General features: G+C 28.2%; 2 protein-coding genes across 2 annotated transcripts in view; both read left to right on the top strand.

Moving 5' to 3' along the window:
* Positions 1-16,088, top strand: part of LOC109604502 (uncharacterized) — a 203,173-nt gene extending 187,085 nt beyond the window's left edge. Inside the window, exons 7-11 of the mRNA XM_049967178.1 lie at positions 1,317-1,536; positions 9,578-9,723; positions 13,552-13,824; positions 13,876-14,088; positions 14,145-16,088. Coding sequence (XP_049823135.1) covers positions 1,317-1,536; positions 9,578-9,723; positions 13,552-13,824; positions 13,876-14,088; positions 14,145-14,263 — 971 coding nt within the window. The 3' untranslated portion in view covers positions 14,264-16,088. The remainder of the gene's footprint in view (positions 1-1,316; positions 1,537-9,577; positions 9,724-13,551; positions 13,825-13,875; positions 14,089-14,144) is intronic.
* Positions 16,089-18,446: 2,358 nt separating this feature from the next.
* LOC109604504 (cystinosin homolog) lies at positions 18,447-23,981 on the top strand. The gene is made up of 9 exons (XM_020021040.2): positions 18,447-18,578; positions 22,242-22,305; positions 22,360-22,450; positions 22,504-22,665; positions 22,719-22,859; positions 22,920-23,019; positions 23,247-23,537; positions 23,593-23,710; positions 23,768-23,981. The coding sequence occupies exons 2-9, from the start codon at positions 22,248-22,250 to the stop codon at positions 23,893-23,895; spliced, it is 1,089 nt and encodes a 362-aa protein (XP_019876599.1). The 5' UTR covers positions 18,447-18,578; positions 22,242-22,247; the 3' UTR covers positions 23,896-23,981.
* Positions 23,982-24,089: the final 108 nt, after the last annotated feature.

The raw sequence follows: 24,089 nt of genomic DNA, 5'->3' as shown, positions 1-24,089 counted from the left end.
AATTTATTTTTTTTTACCTTAAAATTTAAAATTTAATTAATTTAAATTGCTTTTTTAATTTTTAACTCTTATATTTTATTTTATTTTTTTTTTTTTTTTTTTTAATTTAATTGATTAATTTTGACTATTTAAACTTAATTTATTAAATTTTAATTAATTTAATTAGTAAATTTTAATTTTCTAAGCTTAATTTTAAAATTTTATAAATTTGAATTGTTATTTTTTTAATTTAATTGAGTAATTTGAATATAAGAAACATTTACCATTTAAATTAATATCATAAAATGGAGAAAACAATAATAATATCACCTTAATCTTTACTGACAAAAGATCCAAATAACTAAAACAACATAAAGTAATATCGTCGTTGATAGATTGGCATTAAAACTGATCTCGTTAATTGCGAAAACGTACTAGAGAAGAAAGCTGTTGGTAGCAGTGAGTAATTGCGACAAAATCCCCTATTCAATATTGTATCGCGCCATTTGTGCTATCTTAGCCGTAACATAACTGCTAAGTAAGTTAGCTAAGGATTCGAGTGACAACCTGTTGTTTTTAACGATACCACACCTTCACACATCCGTGGGCATTTTATTCATTTAGTCGGCTTCAATATACTGAAAATTTAAGTTTCAGTATTTTCCTGAAAGCCATGAAAATTGTGTCCAATTAATTTGAGGAGCCATATTTTCTTCAGGACACGTTTTTTTACCATTTAGTCGGCTTCAGTACATTGAAAATCTAAGTTTTAATATTTTCCTGAAAGGCCTGAAAATTATTTACAGTTTTGGATATTACAATTATAGATAAAAATTGGAAAAAATGTACAAAAATTAATTAATTTGAGAAGTCACATTTTCTTCAGGATACACTTTTGTACTGTAATACTGTCTATTAACAATTTCTAAAATGATACAATTAAAGACCTAAAGTTTGTTCCTGCTGAATCGATTAGTATTTCGTTGCTGTAGTAAAAAGAATTTAATAAAACTAGCCTGAAACTTTGCCAGGAGATATGAACAGTGTACCTGAACAAAATACACATTAAAACAACTGTAAAAGGAACAATTTTAAAGTCGACTCCAATGAAACATTTACAACTTCCAAATCCTCAACGAATAAAGATTTATTTTAAGAACCGGACGAAGTCCCAAGTTTTATTTTGTATTTATCTCGTCGATCGTAACGACCATCTAAAAAATCATCCCGTATTTAATTAATTAGGCCCGTTCCCGTTGACAAATTCGCAGCGCCCCCCAAAAAACGGGAACGGGTCTCTGCGGTGCTCTGATTTGAATAATTTTTTCCCGTTGCAGCCCCCACCGTGAACAAGTGCCGCTTCCCCCCCTGGGTGGCGAATTACAACCACTGGCACACTTTGGACTACGCGGCGACTTACAGTTTTCATCACAGGAATTCCACCCTAAGGATAACGAATTCAAGTGGACTCGAAATGAGAGTTGTTTGTTCGCAAGTGAAATATTCGTCGAGAGATGAGAACACCGTGATTCTTCTGACGCATTTCACGACCGGATGGTATGTTGTTGATTTTCCTCGTTCGGCTGTTCGGAGTTGCGGGGGTGGTGCGACTGTCCTGTTTATTTTTATTGTGCCCCGGCTGGAAATGAACCGTTTTGAATTCCTGCCATTCATAAATTCAATTAGTATGGACTCTTTGGTGCCACGATTTGCTCCGATGAGAGTGTTTACTTTGATCAAGCTATTTAATCACTTCTTTACTTAGCTAGTTGTTTATATTTATTGTTTATTAAACTGTTTCTCAATGAGCATTTCACAAATATCACATTTTAAGTGTATTTTACTAATAAACAAAATTTTATTCTTTTATTACACTATAAAATAATGAATGTATTAATGTGTCATTAAATTTTAGAGGTTATATTTTATACACTATTCAATTTTATACAGTGAAATACTTTTTAATATGAAATATTTTCATCAAATAATATTAATTTTCTGTTTTATTAACTTTTGCTTATTATTTTGTTTATAATATTAAGAATACTTCTCATAAAATTATTGAATATATGAATTAATTGAAATCATCACTAGTCAAAAGTGAAATATTTTTTAATATTAAACATATTAATAAAATAATAACATTTTTCTGTTTTTTATTAACTATTACTGTTTACATTTTGTACACTATTTAATTAAAATGTTTTTTATAAAATTAATAGTTTTTCTCCTATTTTAAAATGATCACTTGTCAATTGTGAAATATTTTTTAATATTAAATATACTAATAAAATAATAATTTTTTTCTGTTTTTTATTAACTTCTACTGTTTACATTTTGTACACTATTTAATTAAAATGTTTTTTATAAAATTAATAAATTTTCTCCTATTTTAAAATGATCACTTGTCAATTGTGAAATATTTTTTAATATTAAATATACTAATAAAATAATAATTTTTTTCTGTTTTTTATTAACTTCTACTGTTTACATTTTGTACACTATTTAATTAAAATGTTTTTTATAAAATTAATAAATTTTCTCCTATTTTAAAATGATCACTTGTCAATTGTGAAATATTTTTTAATATTAAATATACTAATAAAATAATAATTTTTTTCTGTTTTTTATTAACTTCTACTGTTTACATTTTGTACACTATTTAATTAAAATGTTTTTTATAAAATTAATAAATTTTCTCCTATTTTAAAATGATCACTTGTCAATTGTGAAATATTTTTTAATATTAAATATACTAATAAAATAATAATTTTTTTCTGTTTTTTATTAACTTCTACTGTTTACATTTTGTACACTATTTAATTAAAATGTTTTTTATAAAATTAATAAATTTTCTCCTATTTTAAAATGATCACTTGTCAATTGTGAAATATTTTTTAATATTAAATATACTAATAAAATAATAATTTTTTTCTGTTTTTTATTAACTTCTACTGTTTACATTTTGTACACTATTTAATTAAAATGTTTTTTATAAAATTAATAAATTTTCTCCTATTTTAAAATGATCACTTGTCAATTGTGAAATATTTTTTAATATTAAATATACTAATAAAATAATAATTTTTTTCTGTTTTTTATTAACTTCTACTGTTTACATTTTGTACACTATTTAATTAAAATGTTTTTTATAAAATTAATAAATTTTCTCCTATTTTAAAATGATCACTTGTCAATTGTGAAATATTTTTTAATATTAAATATACTAATAAAATAATATTTTTTTTCTGTTTTTTATTAACTTCTACTGTTTACATTTTGTACACTATTTAATTAAAATGTTTTTTATAAAATTAATAAATTTTCTCCTATTTTAAAATGATCACTTGTCAATTGTGAAATATTTTTTAATATTAAATATACTAATAAAATAATAATTTTTTTCTGTTTTTTATTAACTTCTACTGTTTACATTTTGTACACTATTTAATTAAAATGTTTTTTATAAAATTAATAAATTTTCTCCTATTTTAAAATGATCACTTGTCAATTGTGAAATATTTTTTAATATTAAATATACTAATAAAATAATAATTTTTTTCTGTTTTTTATTAACTTCTACTGTTTACCTTTTGTACACTATTTAATTAAAATGTTTTTTATAAAATTAATAAATTTTCTCCTATTTTAAAATGATCACTTGTCAATTGTGAAATATTTTTTAATATTAAATATACTAATAAAATAATAATTTTTTTCTGTTTTTTATTAACTTCTACTGTTTACATTTTGTACACTATTTAATTAAAATGTTTTTTATAAAATTAATAAATTTTCTCCTATTTTAAAATGATCACTTGTCAATTGTGAAATATTTTTTAATATTAAATATACTAATAAAATAATAATTTTTTTCTGTTTTTTATTAACTTCTACTGTTTACATTTTGTACACTATTTAATTAAAATGTTTTTTATAAAATTAATAATTTTTCTCCTATTTTAAAATGATCACTTGTCAATTGTGAAATATTTTTTAATATTAAATATACTAATAAAATAATAATTTTTTTCTGTTTTTTATTAACTTCTACTGTTTACATTTTGTACACTATTTAATTAAAATGTTTTTTATAAAATTAATAAATTTTCTCCTATTTTAAAATGATCACTTGTCAATTGTGAAATATTTTTTAATATTAAATATACTAATAAAATAATAATTTTTTTCTGTTTTTTATTAACTTCTACTGTTTACATTTTGTACACTATTTAATTAAAATGTTTTTTATAAAATTAATAATTTTTCTCCTATTTTAAAATGATCACTTGTCAATTGTGAAATATTTTTTAATATTAAATATACTAATAAAATAATAATTTTTTTCTGTTTTTTATTAACTTCTACTGTTTACATTTTGTACACTATTTAATTAAAATGTTTTTTATAAAATTAATAAATTTTCTCCTATTTTAAAATGATCACTTGTCAATTGTGAAATATTTTTTAATATTAAATATACTAATAAAATAATAATTTTTTTCTGTTTTTTATTAACTTCTACTGTTTACATTTTGCACACTATTTAATGAAAATGTTTTTTATAAAATTAATAAATTTTCTCCTATTTTAAAATGATCACTTGTCAATTGTGAAATATTTTTTAATATTAAATATACTAATAAAATAATTTTTTTCTGTTTTTTATTAACTTCTACTGTTTACATTTTGTACACTATTTAATTAAAATATTTTTTATAAAATTAATAAATTTTCTCCTATTTTAAAATGATCACTTGTCAATTGTGAAATATTTTTTAATATTAAATATACTAATAAAATAATAATTTTTTTCTGTTTTTTATTAACTTCTACTGTTTACATTTTGTACACTATTTAATTAAAATATTTTTTATAAAATTAATAAAATTCCTCATATTTTAAAATGATCATTTCTCAATGGTGAAATATTTTTTAATATTAAATATATTCATGAAATAATAAAATCTTTCTGTTTTTATTAACTTTTACTGTTTACATTCCGTACACTATTTTTATAAAATTATTAATTTTCTATGTTTGTGTTAAAAATGATCACTTGTTAATTGTGAAATATTTCTTAATATTATATAATTTTATTAATAAATAACAATTTTCTTTCACAGTTTGTACTCTTATTTATTTTTACTCAAAATATTTTTTAAAAAAATAGTAAATTTCTTTGTATTTTAAAATGATCACTTGTCATAGTGAGATACTTTTTAAATTATTATTAATATTAAACAATTTCATTAATAAATATTATTTTTTTCACTTTTTATATTTTTAACATTTTTTACTCAAAATATTATTTAAAAAATTAGTAATTTACTATGTTTTTTAAAATGATCACTTGTCAATTGTGAAATATTTTTTAATGTTAAATAATTTCATTAATAAATATCAATTTTCTTCCACTTTTTATATTTTTAACACTTTTTACTCAAACTATTTTTTAAAAAATTAGTAAATTTCTTTTGTATTTTAAAATGATCACTTCAATTGTGAAATATTTTTTAAAATATTATTAATATTAAACAAATATTGTATTTTGAATATTATTTACCTGAAATACTTTTTGTTAAAATATTTAATATTCGAGTTTATTGAAATTATCACTTGTCAAATGTGAAATAATTCTCAATATTATTTATATTAATAAAATAAAAGTCTTCTAGTTTATATTAACATTCAAAAGTTGTACATTTTTACTCAAAATATATTTTAAAAAATGTCTGGTACAAAGTCCATCACTGTATTTCAGTTAAAACTTGTTGTGAAGTTGAGAAATAGAGAAAAGTAATTTCTACTTTACTTTTAAAAGGAATTGTGTAAGTACAAAAAATTATAAACAATAAACAACAATACAGAAACTAGAGAATTTTGTTCTAAATAGATTTAAAGTAATAAAAAAGATTCAACAAATATAAGTAAAGAAAGCCATAAATTCCATTGCCTAACTTTTAAATTATCCTCGTATGTATATATATATATATATTTGCATCTCGAAGTTTCCATCATGCACAACTTCTAAGAGTTAAATAATGGGATGCATTGTGTGGTTAAAGTTGGTAAATACTTCATACCAGTAATGCAATTTTCCCGGAATAAATAAGATGACTAAATTAAACTTCATAGTGGAGCAAAATATCTTAACTCCAACTATTATAACTAAAGGTATAAAATTTTTATTAGCCCGTTCATTAATCATTTTTCCCCGCTAAGTGGTAAACATGATCCGAAGTTTACAAATGGAAAAACGTGCCGAGGTTTTTCCCATCAGCAACGCTAATAATAGAGTCGATTTTAAAACCTTTTGCACCCGGCAATTTTCGTATAATCTCCAAGGGAGAATAGTGGCACGCCAGCAAATAAACAGCCTGTGACAAAGGATCAATCGGCCGTTGTTTTTTACAGTTCATTTGCCCGCTCGACTCCCAATGTTTCCCTTCCTTGCACAAACATTCTAATACGTTATTAAGACCATTTAAAAACTGATCACAGAGCGACGCTGTGATGTATGAAAACAAAGGGCCTCCCCCGGTTTTTATGGTGGAATTTTTAAGGTTTGCGAAGTGACTGGTTTTTATCTTTATTAATAAACGTCGGACGTGAACGCTGTGCAGGGCAAAAAAACGCTTCCGCCAAACAATGGAGTTACATCGTTTTGTTCATATGCAACAATTGATTTTACTTCAAAGGAACTGTTAAAATTAAACTGCTATAAAGAGCTGGCGCAAAAAAAAAAGCTGCTCCAGACTCACAATGAGGACTTTTGTTCAAGCAAAACTGGAACAAGTCATCATCAATTATCTTAAACACATTTATTACTGAGGCTAAAAAACAGTCAAATAAGGGAATAAAACGTGTATTTCAACAACAATCTTCGAAATTAGTTAATAAAATTTGTTGCGCAGCAGAAATAAAAATTTATCATCGGCTTTTTATTAACGTACATTGATTTTTGCGACGCAATAAACCATTTTACTGCGCCATAATCTTTGATTACGCAATTCCTCCGACGTGTACACATGCACAAAACCAACTGGAACTGCAGTGGCCTTTTTATATGACATTTGATAAGGTAAAAGTCCCATTGTTGAATATGTCAGAAGTGCTACGGACTTTTCATCCCGACACGAATGCTTCTGTATGAATACACATAAGATCCTTTCTTTTTACTCCAGTTTCCTTTTAACAATGCAACTTTTATTTGAAATTTTCTTTGGGAGCTCTATTTAGCTTTCATATCGGGCTCCAGCTGAAATATTAGAAAAATTTTGATGCAGTACTCCACCATAAACAATCATCCCCACCCCCATTCACTCAACGAGAATGGAATACTTGTCATTTTTCGCAATAATACGTTGTGCATTTTATTAAAAACTTCGAAAGTTCATCCACTTCTTTTTACGACCACTAAACTAGACAAAAACTTAAATTATGTGCCCTCGGTACAAGATTAGACATTTTTTTGTGGCAGTTATTAATAAGATGCAAATTTCGAGCCAAGTACACACTTTTAGGGTTGCATAAATTATTTAAATGAATTAATTAGGAGTGACGTGGAGAGGTGCTTTTTTAATTAAATGCAAGTTTTAAATTACGGTCCCTAAATATTATAGTATTATATTCTCTTGTGCATCCCGTGCCATATTAAAATTTTCAAGTTTTTTATTATTATTTTTTTGTCAATTAAATTCATTATTTAATCAACGAAAATTGAAAGAAAGTGCAAGATGTATTATTATTAAATTGTTACTAAATTACATTACTGTAAATGTATATTAGGTAAATTAAATTAACACAATTAACGAGTGATTATTTTAAAAAATGTAGAAATTTACTAATTTTAAAAAAAAAAATTTTGAGTAAAAAATGTTAAAAATAAAAAAAGTGAAAGAAAATTAATATTTATTAATGAAATTATTTAATATTAAAAAATATTTCACAATTGACAAGTGATAATTTTAAAAATCATATTTTAATTAAAAATGTTAAAAATATAAAAAGTGAAAGAAAATTAATATTTATTAGTGAAATTATTTGATATTAAAAATATTTCACAATTGATAAGTGATCATTTTAAAAAACATAGAAAATTACTAATTGTATAAAAAATTATAAGTAAAAAATGTTAAAAAGCGAATTAATATTTATTAATGAAATTAATTAATATTAAAAAATATTTCACAATTGACAAATGATCATTATAAAAAACAGAAAATTACTATTTTTTTGAAAAATATTTTAAATAAAAAATGTTAAAATATAAAAAGTGGAAGAAAATTAATATTTATTAATGAAATTGTATAATATTAATAATAATTTAAAAAATATTTCACAATTGACAAATGATCATTTTAAAATACAAAGAAATTTACTAATTTTTGAAAAAATATTTTGGGTAAACAATGTTAAAAATATAAAAATTGAAATAAAATTAATATTTATTAATAAAATTGTTCAATATTAAAAAATATTTCAAGTGATCATTTAAAAGTACAATTTTGATATTTTAAAAAAATATTTTAAGTAAAAAAGTGTTAATTTAATTTAATCAAACTAATTTGTAAGTAAACTCATTAATTTAAGAATTTTTATACAGTTTAGAACATTCTAAGATTTGCTGCATCAAAATTATTATTTATTTATCAGTTGTACCAGACAACTTCATCGAATTGTTTTATGACAATACTTAATTACATTTAAAAACAAAGTGGATGGCACTCTTAAGTAAACTTTCTGGAGGTAAACTTTTATAATTTTTAAATTATTTAGTTTTCCAACAAGTTTTAATTAAAATACTCTTGTTTTTCACTTGTACAGTACACAATTTAATTATTAGAGAATTGAAAGTCTGTTTAATAATTGATCAAAAAGTAATTTTGCAGATACGCCCACGTTGTTCTATCTATATATTTATTACCCACACACAATTTTCCATCGAGAAAAAGCAAAATTTAATTAAAAACAGTCACGACCCAAATCCCGAGACGCCGGTAAACAAAGTCAAAGTGGAAACGTAATTCAATGTTTCTGGTGCTCAGATGCAAATATCCAATTAGGCCCTAATTAATCATTATCTACCGGCAAAGGTAAACCGCCAATTAAAGTATTTACATGCGGTACACACGTACGTAGGTTTGATCATGTGTTCCACAAAATGGAAAAAAATGAACAAGCTAATTCGTTCAGAAAATAAAACTAACCGAGTCCCAAGTTTTGTGCTCAGTCACACTTGAACTATGCAAATTTAACTGCTTAATAATTAAACGCTGCTTTAACTTACGTAATAATTGTTTCAGTAAACAACTCGGTGATTATATGGAAGCAAACTTGTATGATTAATTACCGTACCGTTAAATCCCTTCATCTATATTCCTTTTGGGTAAACCCCGGACAAAAATTCTGGACATTATATTTTCCATTTGCTCCGGAAGCTGTCACGTTAAAAAACACGGTCGCAGCATCCGTATATAACAATTAGTTCGATATTCGTCAAACATTTGTCAGCCGGTCATATCTTGTCCAATTAAAACGGATAATTGTCTTGAAGCATGACGAGACATGTAACCGGTAAATTGATTTATTGCAGCCAGAGCGGTTTCACGTGCATGTCGTTCTATCGGCGCGACGTCCACGTCATCGAAGTGCAAATTGGGGCGCACGCCAAACGACAGGAGGACGCCTGCGGACCCGCATTCTTCAACAGGACCAATTTGCCCTACGTCACTTTAGTCAGTGAGTACAATTATTTGTTTTATATTTACACGCTGATTGTGTCTGCTCGTGCATAATTTGGGAATGAATGGATTGCTGATTAAGTCATTGTTGTCGTTCAAAACGTTTTTAAACCCGTTTTTTGTATGACCAGAATCAGTAATCGATGGTATTCTAATTTAAATTTCATTTTCCAATGTTTTTTGAATACATTTTTCAGCAATTTATCAGAAAGCTCCTCATAGGTCACAAAAAGTATCAGACATTGTTGAACGAATATGTTTTATCGAAACTTTGAAGCTGTTAATTGACTCATGTCATTTCTATTTATTTCTGAAGTCCTTCAAGTATGTAAGATACCTGAAAGCTTTTTTACAAGACAGACAAAAGCTTCAGACAACCCAACATGATTTATTGAATCTTCGAAGCACTATAATGTATAATGACTTCCTCCTAACTAGATTCTTAGTTCCAGATTAGGTTTTATGCTTTACGTTTTTATCTTTAGTCTGGTGTAATAAAGACAGCAATTGTCTTTTCATAAATGAAGTAGCAACGTTAATTATCATCCACCAACAACGATAACCTCAGGAGACACAGATAAACCTTTCTAGGTATATTTCAGTGGTGAATATTCATTATTGCTCCATTCTAAATTTATCCCCTCATCATAAATACATAGCAAATGAAGTCGCTAATGTGTTTAGAGCTCAAGAGAAGGATTTATGGTTTAATCCAAGGAAAACAGATCTGAATAGTTCGTTTGGCAAGTATCTATTTTAAAACATCGTTCAACATCTAATGGCCGTGGACCACCAAGAAACGCTCATTAGAAATAACAAACGGCGTTTCTGCGGACATATGTTAATAATTAACGGTACAACGGATAATGGGTTTAGTTCGGTATATACAACATGGTGGGACTGCATTTGCTGTTCAGCAGGATTTGTGGTAATGCGGTTTCGTGGACTTTAGAATAATTCATGTAATTATTGGGCAAAGTTCGAGATTATAATGCGCTAAAAATCAATACGTAGTTTTCAATTAATACGATATTAAAGTTTATGGGGGGTGAGTTGCGACTGTTTTAAAACAAAAATGCCACGGGCTCATAAGAAATTCAACGCCCGATGCAGGTAAATTGTAGTTCAAAGAGATATATGTTCGTAACGGGAAACACGAAAAACGAAACACATTTACTGATGACTTTTCCGCATTACTTGAAAACTTCCACCGCAAAATGGTACAAATGTATAAAATATGATAGCATTGATTTTCTGAATTTTTTACACGTTTAACCCTGATGCTGCTGCTGCTGCCTCCGAATATATTTCCCGTGTTTCTCTGTTTTAAAAGATAAATGTTTGTTTTACAGGGAAATAAATGTCATACGATATATCTTCGACTCAATCTATACACTCCGACATTGATTTTCGGACTTGTAGCTCCTGCTGTATGCAGCAAATAGCTTCATCCAACTCCGCCAATACACAAATTTTATGATTAAAATTATGATCATTCGACTCATGTTTAGGTTGTAGCCAAAAAATAACGACGAAAAACACGGATACGCGGTTACGTAGGAAACGCCAAAGCAAAATCGCGTTGATGCCATCCAGCATTTCAATTAAAATCGCCAGAACGGCGTATACATGTTATATTTAAATTAAGGTTAATTCATTTTGCTTGTCCTAATAAAGTTCCTTTGCAAATACATGACAGATGTGGATTTTATATTCGGGCCAATTTTCAGAGCTTGATTCAATATTACTCAGTTAAATATTATTTATTAATTGTTAATTAGACCGCGGTACAGGGATTTTATACAAAAGGTTTTGATCAATTCAGTATAGAAAACGTATTGGTGGACGTCATCTTCATCGTGGACAACTTCTTCAGCGGGTCCCTCCAGGTCCTGGGGGCCAAGCACGGCAACATTCGAGTGTGGACAACATCTCCGAAGAGATCACAAGGACCTGGGGCATCATCTCCAACGAGGTCACTTTGACCTGGGGGGCAGGGTGTAACCTACCTTCGACGGGGTGGACACCATCTCCGACGAGGTCACCAAGACCTGGGGGAGGTGACACATTCTCAACTCTTTCTGGAGTGTCTGAGACCTGGACGTCCTGGTTATGAACCGGCATGACCTGGACTACAGCTACAAACTATTTGTAACTCTTCACCGACGACATTACCCCTAATACGGCGAAAGCGAAACTGACTGGGTCTGCTGAAATGCGCAATATTTATATGCGCGGAACTGCGCGGGTTGCATGCGCATTAACCTTATATTAATATATAGGTGCGCAGAACTGAATGCGCGTGGGTCGAAAAAAATGATGAAAAATATAATTAATAATTATTTTCTATACAAAAACACTCGAAAGAAATATTAACAAATCAAAATTCGTAATTAAATTTAGCGGGGATCAAATTATACGAACAAAACCAACAATCACCATTTAATTATTGTTTACTGTTAACCGTAAACGGTGCAAACATTTAAACAATTCCCAACGTGAGATGTAAAAAAAACCTGAACCAAATCCGATCCTGTTTAACCCGAAAAGCTTCATCTGCATGCAATTAAAAAGTACATGTTCAGGCGCCAAATAAAAACAATCAATAAAAAATACGCTAACTACGTAAACTGATGTGCCGCAAATTTATTATCGTTCAGGAATAAAATTTACATTATACCGAAATAACTGCGCCGGAATTCATTATAATGTTTTAATAATTTAAACTTTCCGGAGGCCTCCAGAGACACATATATAGTGTGCCGGATTTTTTGCTAAGGATCTGCATAAGTAAATTTTTTATTTGTAATTTCAACGCTTATATTTGCAGAAGTAATGGAACTATTTAATCTTTTTTCGTTCAGTCCAGATTTCGAATAATGGGGCAGTTGTTATTTTAAAATTTCAATGTTTTTACAAATAATCCAGCCATTTCAGCCCTTACTGATCAGCTCTTAAAACAAAATGGATTAAGAAAAGACACAGACAAACCTGAACACCTAATCTAAAGACTTCAATTAAAATGTGACTGAAAAACTTATTAGATCAAGTCTAGACCAACCTTTCATTTGAATAATTATATTATATTAAACCTGTTTTAAAGTTTCAATAAAATTTTGGTGTGTGGAATATTTTATTTATTGATTTCTGCAATTTTTAGTCGGATAAATGTGCTTTTTTTAATCCCAACGATTATATATACGGAATTAATAGAAATATTTTATTTCTCCCCATTTTTGGAATCATAAAACCGTTATTATTTTTAAATTCCAATGTTTTTATAATTCCTGCAAATACCCATTAATTTTTCAATCAATATTGCTGAATTTTTATTACATTACACAAATTACACTAATTGCAAAGTGATAAATAGAAATGGATAGATGGATTATTTAAAATTAAATTTTATTATATGATTAAATTATGTTTCAAAGGTTTGAAGATTTATACAAATTTTTAACAGGTCAAATTGTGTTTATAATTTTTTTATAAAGTTATACCAAAGATTTAAAATTTCCCAAATAAATATATTTATGTAGGATGTGTAAATTTTAATGTAATCGTAGTTGCATATACTTGATTTTTTACCATTCATTCATTCAACATTTAATAATTCGAATATGTGTGATAAATATTAATTGTAATAGATAAATACAAAGATAGGTTAGGTTAGGTTATGTTAAATTAGGTCAGGTTGGGTTAGTTTTAAGTAAGGGAAGAGGAATTTGTCTTCCTTTTCTTTTTTCTTTGTCAGTGAACAGTGAAAATCTTGACTCAAACCATGTCATTGCACATATACCATTCTAAACTGCTCAAACATTTCCAGCAACCTCTCCGGAAACCAGAGCATGTCCCTACATGGGCAAGTTCGTGGTCAGCAACCTGATCCGCAGCGAGCGCAGCATCTACGACCCGGACTCCCGCTTCTACTTCAACAAGCTGGCCCCCTCGACCTTCGACGACAACCTGATCAGACGGGTGAAACGGGTACGCGATGACCCGGAGTGCAACCGAGGCTTCAGCAGCCTGATCATCGGCTGCAACAACGTCGACACCATGGAGTTCCGTACGGAATGTTCGACCCCCGACATAATCACCAGTACGTACCTACCACCGCAACAAGTCCAAACGTTAACCCTCAATTTTGCAGCTTACTCCTGCCACGGAAGATGGACGGAGAACGGCACCAACTATCTGATAACGACGCCGCTGAGCCGGGCCTCGCACGGCGCAAGAAGATACTGCTTCATTTACAAAGAGTCCGGGCCCGATTTGCTGCTGTTCTCGACGTCGGGAGACAATTGCGATCGCATTGTTCGTCCCGGAATTACCGGGGAATTAGTTTTCAACGTAACAAACACTGGTATGTGTTACCTGTGATATTACGAAGTTCGTACTTAGTTTGTTTGTGTGTTACAGGTAAATGTATCCAGACCAGCTCTTCCCCAACAACTTCATTATCATGTAGTGTAATTTTAGTATGTCTTATTTTAAATATCCTTAATATAAACAATGTTGTAAGGGTTATTCAGAGATGATTAACATATTAGTAAGTTAGGGAATATGTAATAATGAGACTGTATATTTTAGTCCGAAAGGCAATATTTTCGTTGTGAATGAATCGGGGTTGTGGTAAATTCGGGTGATTGGAAAATACGTTAATCAACAGCCAAAAGAAGTCATCCCCTCTGCACAGCATCTTGCTTATTAATAACTCAAAAGTTGATTTGTCGACCAATTTCCTGTTGTTGGCTTCATATTTTCCATCACTAGAATGTCTGTAAATTGTACGGTAAATATACTTTAATCTGTGATTACAGCAATTTAGAAAAACTTAGCTCTTATATACCCTCTAATGTAGTCATAAACTATCACATTTGTAACCTCCTCGAATTAGCTTCAATTGTTTTTAACCCCCACTTTATAACTTAGCTAACTTGATGGTTTTCAACAGGACTCAAAGAAGTAACCAAAAGAGCTAGAGTAGCCCATTCTCAATGTTTGACATATCATAGAGAAACAGTTTTAACATATAACCATCAGGTTCGTTAACCCACTCCTGTTTAGATTAAAAAATAGCTAAAGAAACTGTGATTCATTTTCGGTAATCTGAGGAACCTAACATGACGGTCATAATATCAAAAGAATTAGCTCGTTCCATCAAAATTGTCTTAGGACCCGGATGACCTTAGGTTTAACGTTTTTTCTATTAGGTTTAAGACAATAAAACCATAATATTTTGTGTTAGGTTACTTGGAAGGCAGAGAGAGAGAGAGTAAAAAAAAAGAAACATTTTATTGATGTAATAATAAAATGCTTGCAACAAATACGTATTTTTGCACAAGAACACAATGCTTATTTTAAATACTTGTATTTAAATTTGGAGGGTGATATTTTTGGTAACTGGAAGCAATATTACAGTTGTGTTTGAATTGAAACAAAAAAAAAAATCAAGTCTACGACTGCCATTGATTTCGATTGATTTAATCAGTTCTTTCGTAAGCAATAATATAAGATAGGTGGTAGAATTTGTATAAATATACAATGTTAAATATATGATTTATTGTATAATAACAATGTTATCATAATGTAATCATTAATATTGTTAGTAATGTTTTTAGCACAGATCTACTTCAGTATACAAGTACAAATGTGTTAAAGTTTTCAAGTTTACAATTAAAATACGGTAGTTTAAATAGTAATTTCCATATTTTTAAAAACATACTGCATCAAAACGTTTTCTGTCCCTAGAAACATTGTTTTATTATTGCAACAAACAAGTTAATCGAAAACTGATTGTCCAATCAGTGATTATCGATGTGCTAAATTATTATTAACAACCCAACAATCCCACAAACAAGGAACGTTTTCAGCTGAAATGTTCAAGCCGAAAAACATACAAAAAAAAAATAAAATTTTGCGATCTGCAATCATGTAACTGTATAATATGTATAATTTACTAACAAAATTAGTCGATTTAGGGTATAGTTTAAACATGTAAAAATAGAATTAAATAAATTTAAAATAGTCTCCGTAGGAAGTAGTCTGTTTTTTTACAAAGGCAGAATATGTAAAACGCGGAGTAACTTATTTGTAAAGTTGTTTGTTGTTTTGTTTAAAAAAATCCAGGCTCTGGCGAGTGGAATAAATGATATTTTAGTGTACATATTGCTGTGGCAACGGTGAAGTTTTGTTTTGCCAAAAAATTACTGTTCTCTATAGATGAGTTACTCCGTGTTGAATGAAGAATGGTGCCTTGGATGTTTTGTTTGTTTGAAAAAACACAAAATGTTAAATATTTGAACAAAATGCAATTGTTGTAATATCTGTACATTATCTAAATAAACCATTGGGACAAGTAAATCGTTTTTCTTTTCAATTTACGACTTGTTACATATTAATTATCCATCAATTATTACGCTAACCTAACCTAACATTGTATTTTTCCATTAAAATTAATATTTATCACACAGATTCGAATTATTAAAGGTGTAATTCAAATTAATGTATATTAATTCTATTTTGTTTAAGGCTTACATGATTTATTTCATCAATTATCCATCAATCACTATATTAACATAATCTAACCTAACCTAACATTGTATTTATCTAATAATATTGTGTACATTAAATATATAATATGTTTAAATTTAAAATTTTCCAAATAAATATATTTATGTAGGATGTGTAAATTTTAGTGCAATTGTAGTTGCATACACTTAATTTTGTACCATTCAATTTATAACTACATATAAATATTAATATCAAATATAAAAATGTACGATTATTCAAAAATAGAAAACATATTTTTTACGTCTACATTTACACATGTATGGTGGAACAAAAGTTATTTGTTTCTAAACTGGAGGTTTTGACCTTATAGTAATTAATCTAGTTTTTGCATATTTATGTGTTACATACATATTTAATCTATATATAGAGTTAATCTTAAATAAACATATTACATATTTAATGTATAAAATATTAATAGTTAAATACAATGTTAGGTTAGGTTAGGTTAGTATAGTGATTGATGGATAATAATAAATAAGACATGTAAAAATTAAACAAAATGGTACTAATATACATAAATTTGAATTATAACATTTAATAATTCGAATATGTGTGATAAATATTAATTTTAATAGATAGGTTAGGTTAGGTTAGATTAGTTATAAGTAAATAAGGTTAATTCAAGTTTTAAGTAAATATATATTTTCTTACAACTTGACCTCAGACAATTTTACATAAATATACAAATATTAATCACATTTTTAATATCTACTCAGATGCACTTAATTTGGCAGTAATTATATAATTTGTATGAATATTGATAAGACTGGTTTAAATTGTTTATAAACACATAGTCATTGAAGGTTACATAGTTATCTAAAAATGCAGATCACTTATTTGGATATGCATGGTTAACATTGCTTCACTTTATGTAATCAACAAGATAAATTGTTACTCATTAATAGTCTGTACGTAATGACAGGCAAAATTATAATTATTCATCTTGCAATTTTTTATCTATCTAATTTATTATTATTAAAATTCAAAAACTATATTTTAAAAAAATATACACATGTGTTTTTTGGTGTCAATAATACTTAAAAATATGAAAATGTATTAGTAATTAAAACATTTACGACAAAAGGTGGATAATATGAATATAATGAGCTAAAAACTCTGATAATTATTTTGTTGAACTTAAAAGTTGTTAAAATGTTAACGTTTTGTGCAAGACTACACACTTACACCTTCAGAAAATGTTTGGTATGTGTTGTTTATTTATAAACTAATTAAATGTAGTTTCTAATAGATCACACATTAACATTCCAAAGAAAAATCTTCCAAAAATGTTTTTTTATTAATGTAATTCACACTCCTTCCTTAAGAACCTACATGAATAGTAAAAGTGGAACCAGTCAAATTCCTGGAACATTCTAGGACTAATTAACATAGTTTCTTTAAGAGGATATTGGAGATAACCAAGTTGTTATATAATGATAAGGGAGATCAAGTTGATGTAACTCTACACTGACCTAAGTAACATCTTTGACTTTGGTTATTCTTCGAATTGCTTTGCAGTAATGTCAGGGTCAAATGTGTGACAATTTTTGTTTATTTTTTATATAAATAGTTTGTTGTTATCACTTGTTTGACCTTATCTTAGGTTCAAGATGTTAATCTTCTTAATATTACCCAGGGGAATGAAGTAATATATATTCCCATGGCTTCATTACAGAAAAATCAATAGAGGAGTAGTAAAACCAATGAAAATTATAATTAAAGTACATATAATATGACAAAAGACTTTTATGTTTCCTTCAACTAAAGTCCAGAAGTGTTTCTAGGTCTTTTGGACAAGTTACTCTCCTTTCATGTGAAGAGTATGCTCTTCTGTTTAGTTTATCAGATAGATTGATGAAAACCAAGGCACCCAAAGGTGCACAACTGTTACCATGATAAGTCAAAGACCAAAATAAGTCAGCCTCGGATTTTATGTACTTCCCTTCCTTTAAGAACTTTATCTTATCGTTATTTTATTTAAAAATGACGAAATTATTGTAAAAATTCTCTGTAATTCTGCGGTGAACTGTTACAAAAAAGGGGCAACGTCCACTACAAAATCCTGCCGAAGACGAGTGCGAAAATCCCGCAGCAAAACGAGCTGGTGGGGAATTTTATCTGTCGTTTACGGTAAATCCGAATCGGTGAATCAGTCGGTCTTGTGTGCCGGTCGTGGGTGTATCTGCGCTCCGACTCGTCGTACGTTTGTAAACATAACCTCGTCGAATGTTCGTATCGCCGATGTTGGCACGTTTGAAAAGGGGATTTACGGGAAAATAGGTGAGATTTATGATTGTGCCACTTGTTTTTGGTTTAGTACTCTACTTGTTTTAACGTGTGGCATTTGTTGGTCGAGTCGTTTTCATTCATGACTTGTGGATCCTGCTGAATCCTGCTGCAAGGTTCTTAATAATGATATATTATTTATACGTATTGTTGTAACGCACAAAAAATATTACAATCTAAGTTTCATTGGGTGTGTGCGTGTGTGTAAAGTAAATTTTATTGTGGGCACATTGTTATCTACATTTAATATTGACCACATGCTAAACATAATGGAAATGTGATAGCTTGGTGATACATACTAGTACTAATATAAGTCAACAATACAATACTTAAAACAATAGTTGGAAACAACAATAAAATATTTTACTTTATAAAAGAGCTTAAACAGGTGAGTAAATTAACAAAAAATCATGTTGAAAATCAAATAGATTGTTGTTTTCTATGCACATTACTATAAACGGATTAACACATTAATACTTATTGATTTCATATCAGCTTCACAATTCGTAAATTTATTTATAGGAAACAATCAATCAAAATACCTTAATTTAATTGTTTAACAACAATTGGAAAACGTGGAAATATGTACTTTAAGATTAGTTTGCTGTGAACAAGATGTCAATATTGTTTTAATTAAAAAGGTTAAGTGTTTTGTAATTGTATCATTTTATACAGACACCATTAATAATTAATGTGTAACGGATTAAATTAATACACGGGAATTCCTGAATGTTGCAGCACTGGTTTTGATAAAAATAAATACGTTTTAATGATTATTTTATAAAAAAAGTCTACAGTACTGAATTACATTAAAACTCAATGTGGCAACGTTGCATTTTATTACTTTTACTTAAATTAATTAAATCATGTACTGTTCCCAAGGAATTTTAATAAATTAATCTATGTAATTATCAGTAAACGATAAGACAATTTTATTATACATAGTTTATTTCGATTATAAACAGATTTGTCAAAGTTTTATACTTGTAACTATCTTTTACTATTGTATTGTTGTATTCCTAAGGAATTTGGATACACGGTGGCCCATTTAAAGTGGTTCAATCAAGATTCAGGCAATTTTTTCTGTCCCAAAAATGCTCAACAACCAAAACTAACTAATTTTGACGACCTGTATATGCTGCCCATGATTATATTTATATCAGTAACTACACTTGTACTTTTTACATTAATCTATGCAATTAATATAAGTCTTATACTTGTAATTATCTTTTACTATTGTATTGTTGCATTTCTGAGGAATTTAGATACAGGGTGGGCTACTTAAAATGGCTAACCATCCTTCTGTAACAGTTTATTCTACTTTATAGAATACAATAGACAAATATACAAAATGTAATAATATAAAATATTTTTTAGTTCATTTAATACTCTGAACAAGCCAAGTGTCCCAAAAATACTCAAAATAGCCTCTAACCAATTTGGTACGACCTGTATATGCTGTCCATGATTAAATTATATTATTGTATTGTACTTTTTATATTAATCTAAGCAATTAAAACATAAAGATAAGAAAAACACTTTTATAGTTTATTTTAGTTAAATGCCAGACTGATTTTATAGACTCTACAAAAATGTTAACTTAAGTAAATAAGAGTTTGACAAATAATGATTGAATAGTTGATTTATTTATTATGTATTAGTAGATAAAATAACGTCAAACATATATAGTTATCAAAAAAAATCAATATTTCCATCTAAATTACCAATTACAGTGGTAAAACAATAAATATTGGAGAATAAAGTCTATAAATCATATTTTAAAATAAATTTTAGAGATCCTAATTTGATACATTTACATTGGCACATATTTTTATGTTCAATTAAATAAAATATAAACACGATTAACTTGGTGAAAGTACTTTAATATATTTTTCTTACCGGAGAAAAATTTGATAATTATATGGTAGACTGTAATTTTAACAAAGACGTGTAAATTTTCATTACTTTCTATATATATACATCGAATAATTGTCTTTTTAATTAGCTTAGACATAGATGTATTTTATATGTCTTCTACAAATGAATGTACAATATATTTTTATATTTTTGGTAATAAATTAAGATGGTAATAAATTAAGAGACTTTCACTAACTTCTTTCTTTTTTGTTTTATTTACCTAAATAACATATAAAAGTGCCATTCTATTGGAAATTTTCCAAAAATGCATTAATCTCTGCAGCTGCTGAAGTAAAACACCTATAAATTATTTATGAATTGTGGAAGAGAGGGCAAAGAAAACTGTTCATTTTGATCATAAATTTATCGCCTTACGTTGAGTCAGCTTGAAGTTATTAAATAATATATTGTTCAATGTTTAATACGTTACTATTTTATTTTAAAAGATGCATAAAAGGAAATTTTAATACAAATGTTCTCAAAATTAAGAAATAAAATTTTTTGATAAGACAGTGAGGTCTCCCCAATGGCCATCTTAGAGACTTATACAAAAATGCACAGAAAAAAAAAATTGAAATTTCTAAACATTATCCAAGATGTAAGGATTTAATTTAAACTCTCTCCAGTCAGTATAAAAAAGAAGAGACAAATAATAATTAACATGAAACATCAAGGTCTAAATATGAAAAATAAATATATATTCATACAACATGTAAATGAAATACTTCCTAGAATTCGTAATGTTATCATTTCTACATATGACCTATTTTATTTTTTGAACTGTTACCATTAATCATAAGTTGACAATCGACCTATTTTGTTTTTCCTCGAATAAAACGTAGTCATTCATAACTGATTGAGAATAATCGATAGTATTTAATTACTGGGCAAAGAAATGATAAATTTAAATAATTTTTTACTCAAAAAATACTACTATACTGAAAACTTTCTCAATTTATTTCTTCCTGAACAATGTGAAGACTAAAAAAGTGGCTTTGGAGATTTCAATGCTTTAAGTCCTTGACATAAGAGTTAAGATCAATGTTAATATGTTATATTGACCACATTTTTGATTTTTACCTTCATGCTAAAATAACATTGTTTGCCAATTAACTAAAGTAAATATTTTTACCACCTTCAAAAGCTTTACAGTTATTTCAAACTTTACTGAACTGTTACTGTTACTTAAATAAATGCATAATTTTTTCTAATTTCTTTTAATAACCCTAACAAAATGTATTTGCCATGAAAATGGTTTAAATTACAACAACAAACATATTTTTTTATTTATATCATTGATCAAACTGGCATCTTCCCGTTTAGTTTTCATTAGGAAATTGCTTCTGGTGTAGTAAAAACGCAGTTTCAAATTGATAATAATAATAAACTTCTCTATTGAACTATTCGTTCAGTTTGTGCATCAGTTTAGACATGAAATTTTTATGTCAGTTACAGATAATTTAACAACCGTGTTGTTATCATTGGAATCACGTAAACAATAACCTTGTATATTTATAAAAGGCATAAAATAATTATATATTCACGGTCCTCTACATTTAAAAAAATTTTACCTGAGGATTTAAATAATAATAAATAATATGTTTCGGTGCCACAACGACGAACGTGACCCAGAATTTGAAGTCAATGCAAAAAACCATCCAGTTAATTGTTTATAAATAAACATTGTTAACTGTTGTGATACGTGGAATTCGCCGATTAAACAGTTTGTATTTGTTCCAGCCAAAAATGAACAAAATATTTACCAGACGAAAGATTCCCTTCTTTATTATCATTGTTTTAATTGGTAAGTTAACACAACAATCAATTTTCATTTAGTTAATTTAATGGCATGTTTTAGTAATTACAACAACCACATGTGATATTAGACTGTCCACACAAGATTTGGAACTTAAGTTAAACGAAGCAGCCGACATACAATTAATAGTAAAGTAATTTGTCTTAAGTTAAGGTTGATTATTTAAGTTTACACAGTAATTTTTAGGAACGTGACAAGCAATGCAACCTTAAGTTTTGAAATACAACACACTGATATAGTAAAAGTCACACCTTTAAGCACCAAGCTACAAAATGCAACCATCCACGTGGAAGCAATTGGTGCCGGACATTCTGTGGTGTCCGCAAATATTTCTGATGCAAGCTTTAAGTATAATAAACCAGAAATAGCTTTGTAAATTACTAAACAAAACATGTTTCTAGTGTGGACGACGTGTATTTACGAGTCACTGTGCATAAAGTCGACGCATTGGATACAATTTCGTTGGTCATTGGATGGATCTACTTTGCAGCTTGGTCTGTTTCGTTCTACCCTCAGATTTACGAAAATTGGAAAAGGAAGAGGTAACTTGTATCACCAATACTCCAATCAACAGTCATCACTAATATTACCTTTATTTTTAGTGTCGTTGGCCTAAATTTCGATTTCCTTGCCTTAAACATTATTGGCTTCACTTTGTATGGCATATTCAACATTGGACTGTATTGGATTCCCGAGATTGAGGTACGTTCAACGTGTGAAAATGCATAAAGTCGTTTAATCAAACAGCCGAGAGAAAGTACCAATTTACCCTTCATATTAGCAACAATTATTCAACCAATACTTAAACTCAATGCCTGATTCTTGACCCAAATTACAAGAAAATTGCCGCACCGGTCATTTCCAAATGCAGCAGATAAACTCGTGATGGAGAAATCGACACCAATTTTTCTATCGATGGTTTATTTTAGAAAGAGTACTTCAACCGACATCCGAAAGGCTTGAATCCGGTGCAGGTGAACGACATAGTTTTTGCCGTGCACGCGGCCATCGCCACCATCTTCACCATAATCCAGTGTTTCGTCTACGAGAGGAACGAGCAGAGGGTCTCCATTACGGCGAGATGCATTATCGGTTTCTTTGCGGCTTTCTTGGGCGTCAGCCTTATATTGGCTGGCACTGATGTGATCCATTGGTTGGACTTTTTGTATTATTGTTCCTATGTTAAGCTCACAATCACCTTGATTAAATACATTCCTCAGGTAAGCAAGTACGATCTACAGAATAGTAATGAAGTAAACTATTTTATTCTCCTAGGCTTATATGAATTACAAAAGGAAAAGCACAGTTGGATGGAGTATAGGTAACATCTTCCTTGATTTTACTGGAGGTTCTCTCAGTATGTTACAGATGATTTTAAACTCCTACAACTATGGTGAGTAGTCTCAATGCTTACTGTAACGACAGTAAATTGAAAAATTTTGTTTTACAGATGACTGGGTCTCAATTTTCGGTGACCCAACCAAATTTGGACTTGGCTTATTTTCGGTGGCCTTTGATATATTCTTCATTCTGCAGCATTACGTGTTTTATAGGCATTCCAATTATGAGCCCAATTAAAAATGTTTTTGACTTGTAATATTTATTGTTATAAATTATTTTATATATTGTTATATTTAAATATACATATTATATTAAAATGACAATTTGTCTGTTTCTCTAGAATTTAATGGATTAATTAATATTCTAAAAACATACAGATGATGTATAAATCTTAATAATGGATATTAATTTTTATCATTTAAGTAAAACCC

Source organism: Aethina tumida, chromosome 5 (assembly GCF_024364675.1).
Source record: "Aethina tumida isolate Nest 87 chromosome 5, icAetTumi1.1, whole genome shotgun sequence".
In the NCBI taxonomy this organism is placed as follows: Eukaryota; Metazoa; Arthropoda; class Insecta; order Coleoptera; family Nitidulidae; genus Aethina; species Aethina tumida.
This window is presented reverse-complemented; position numbering and strand designations above follow the sequence as displayed.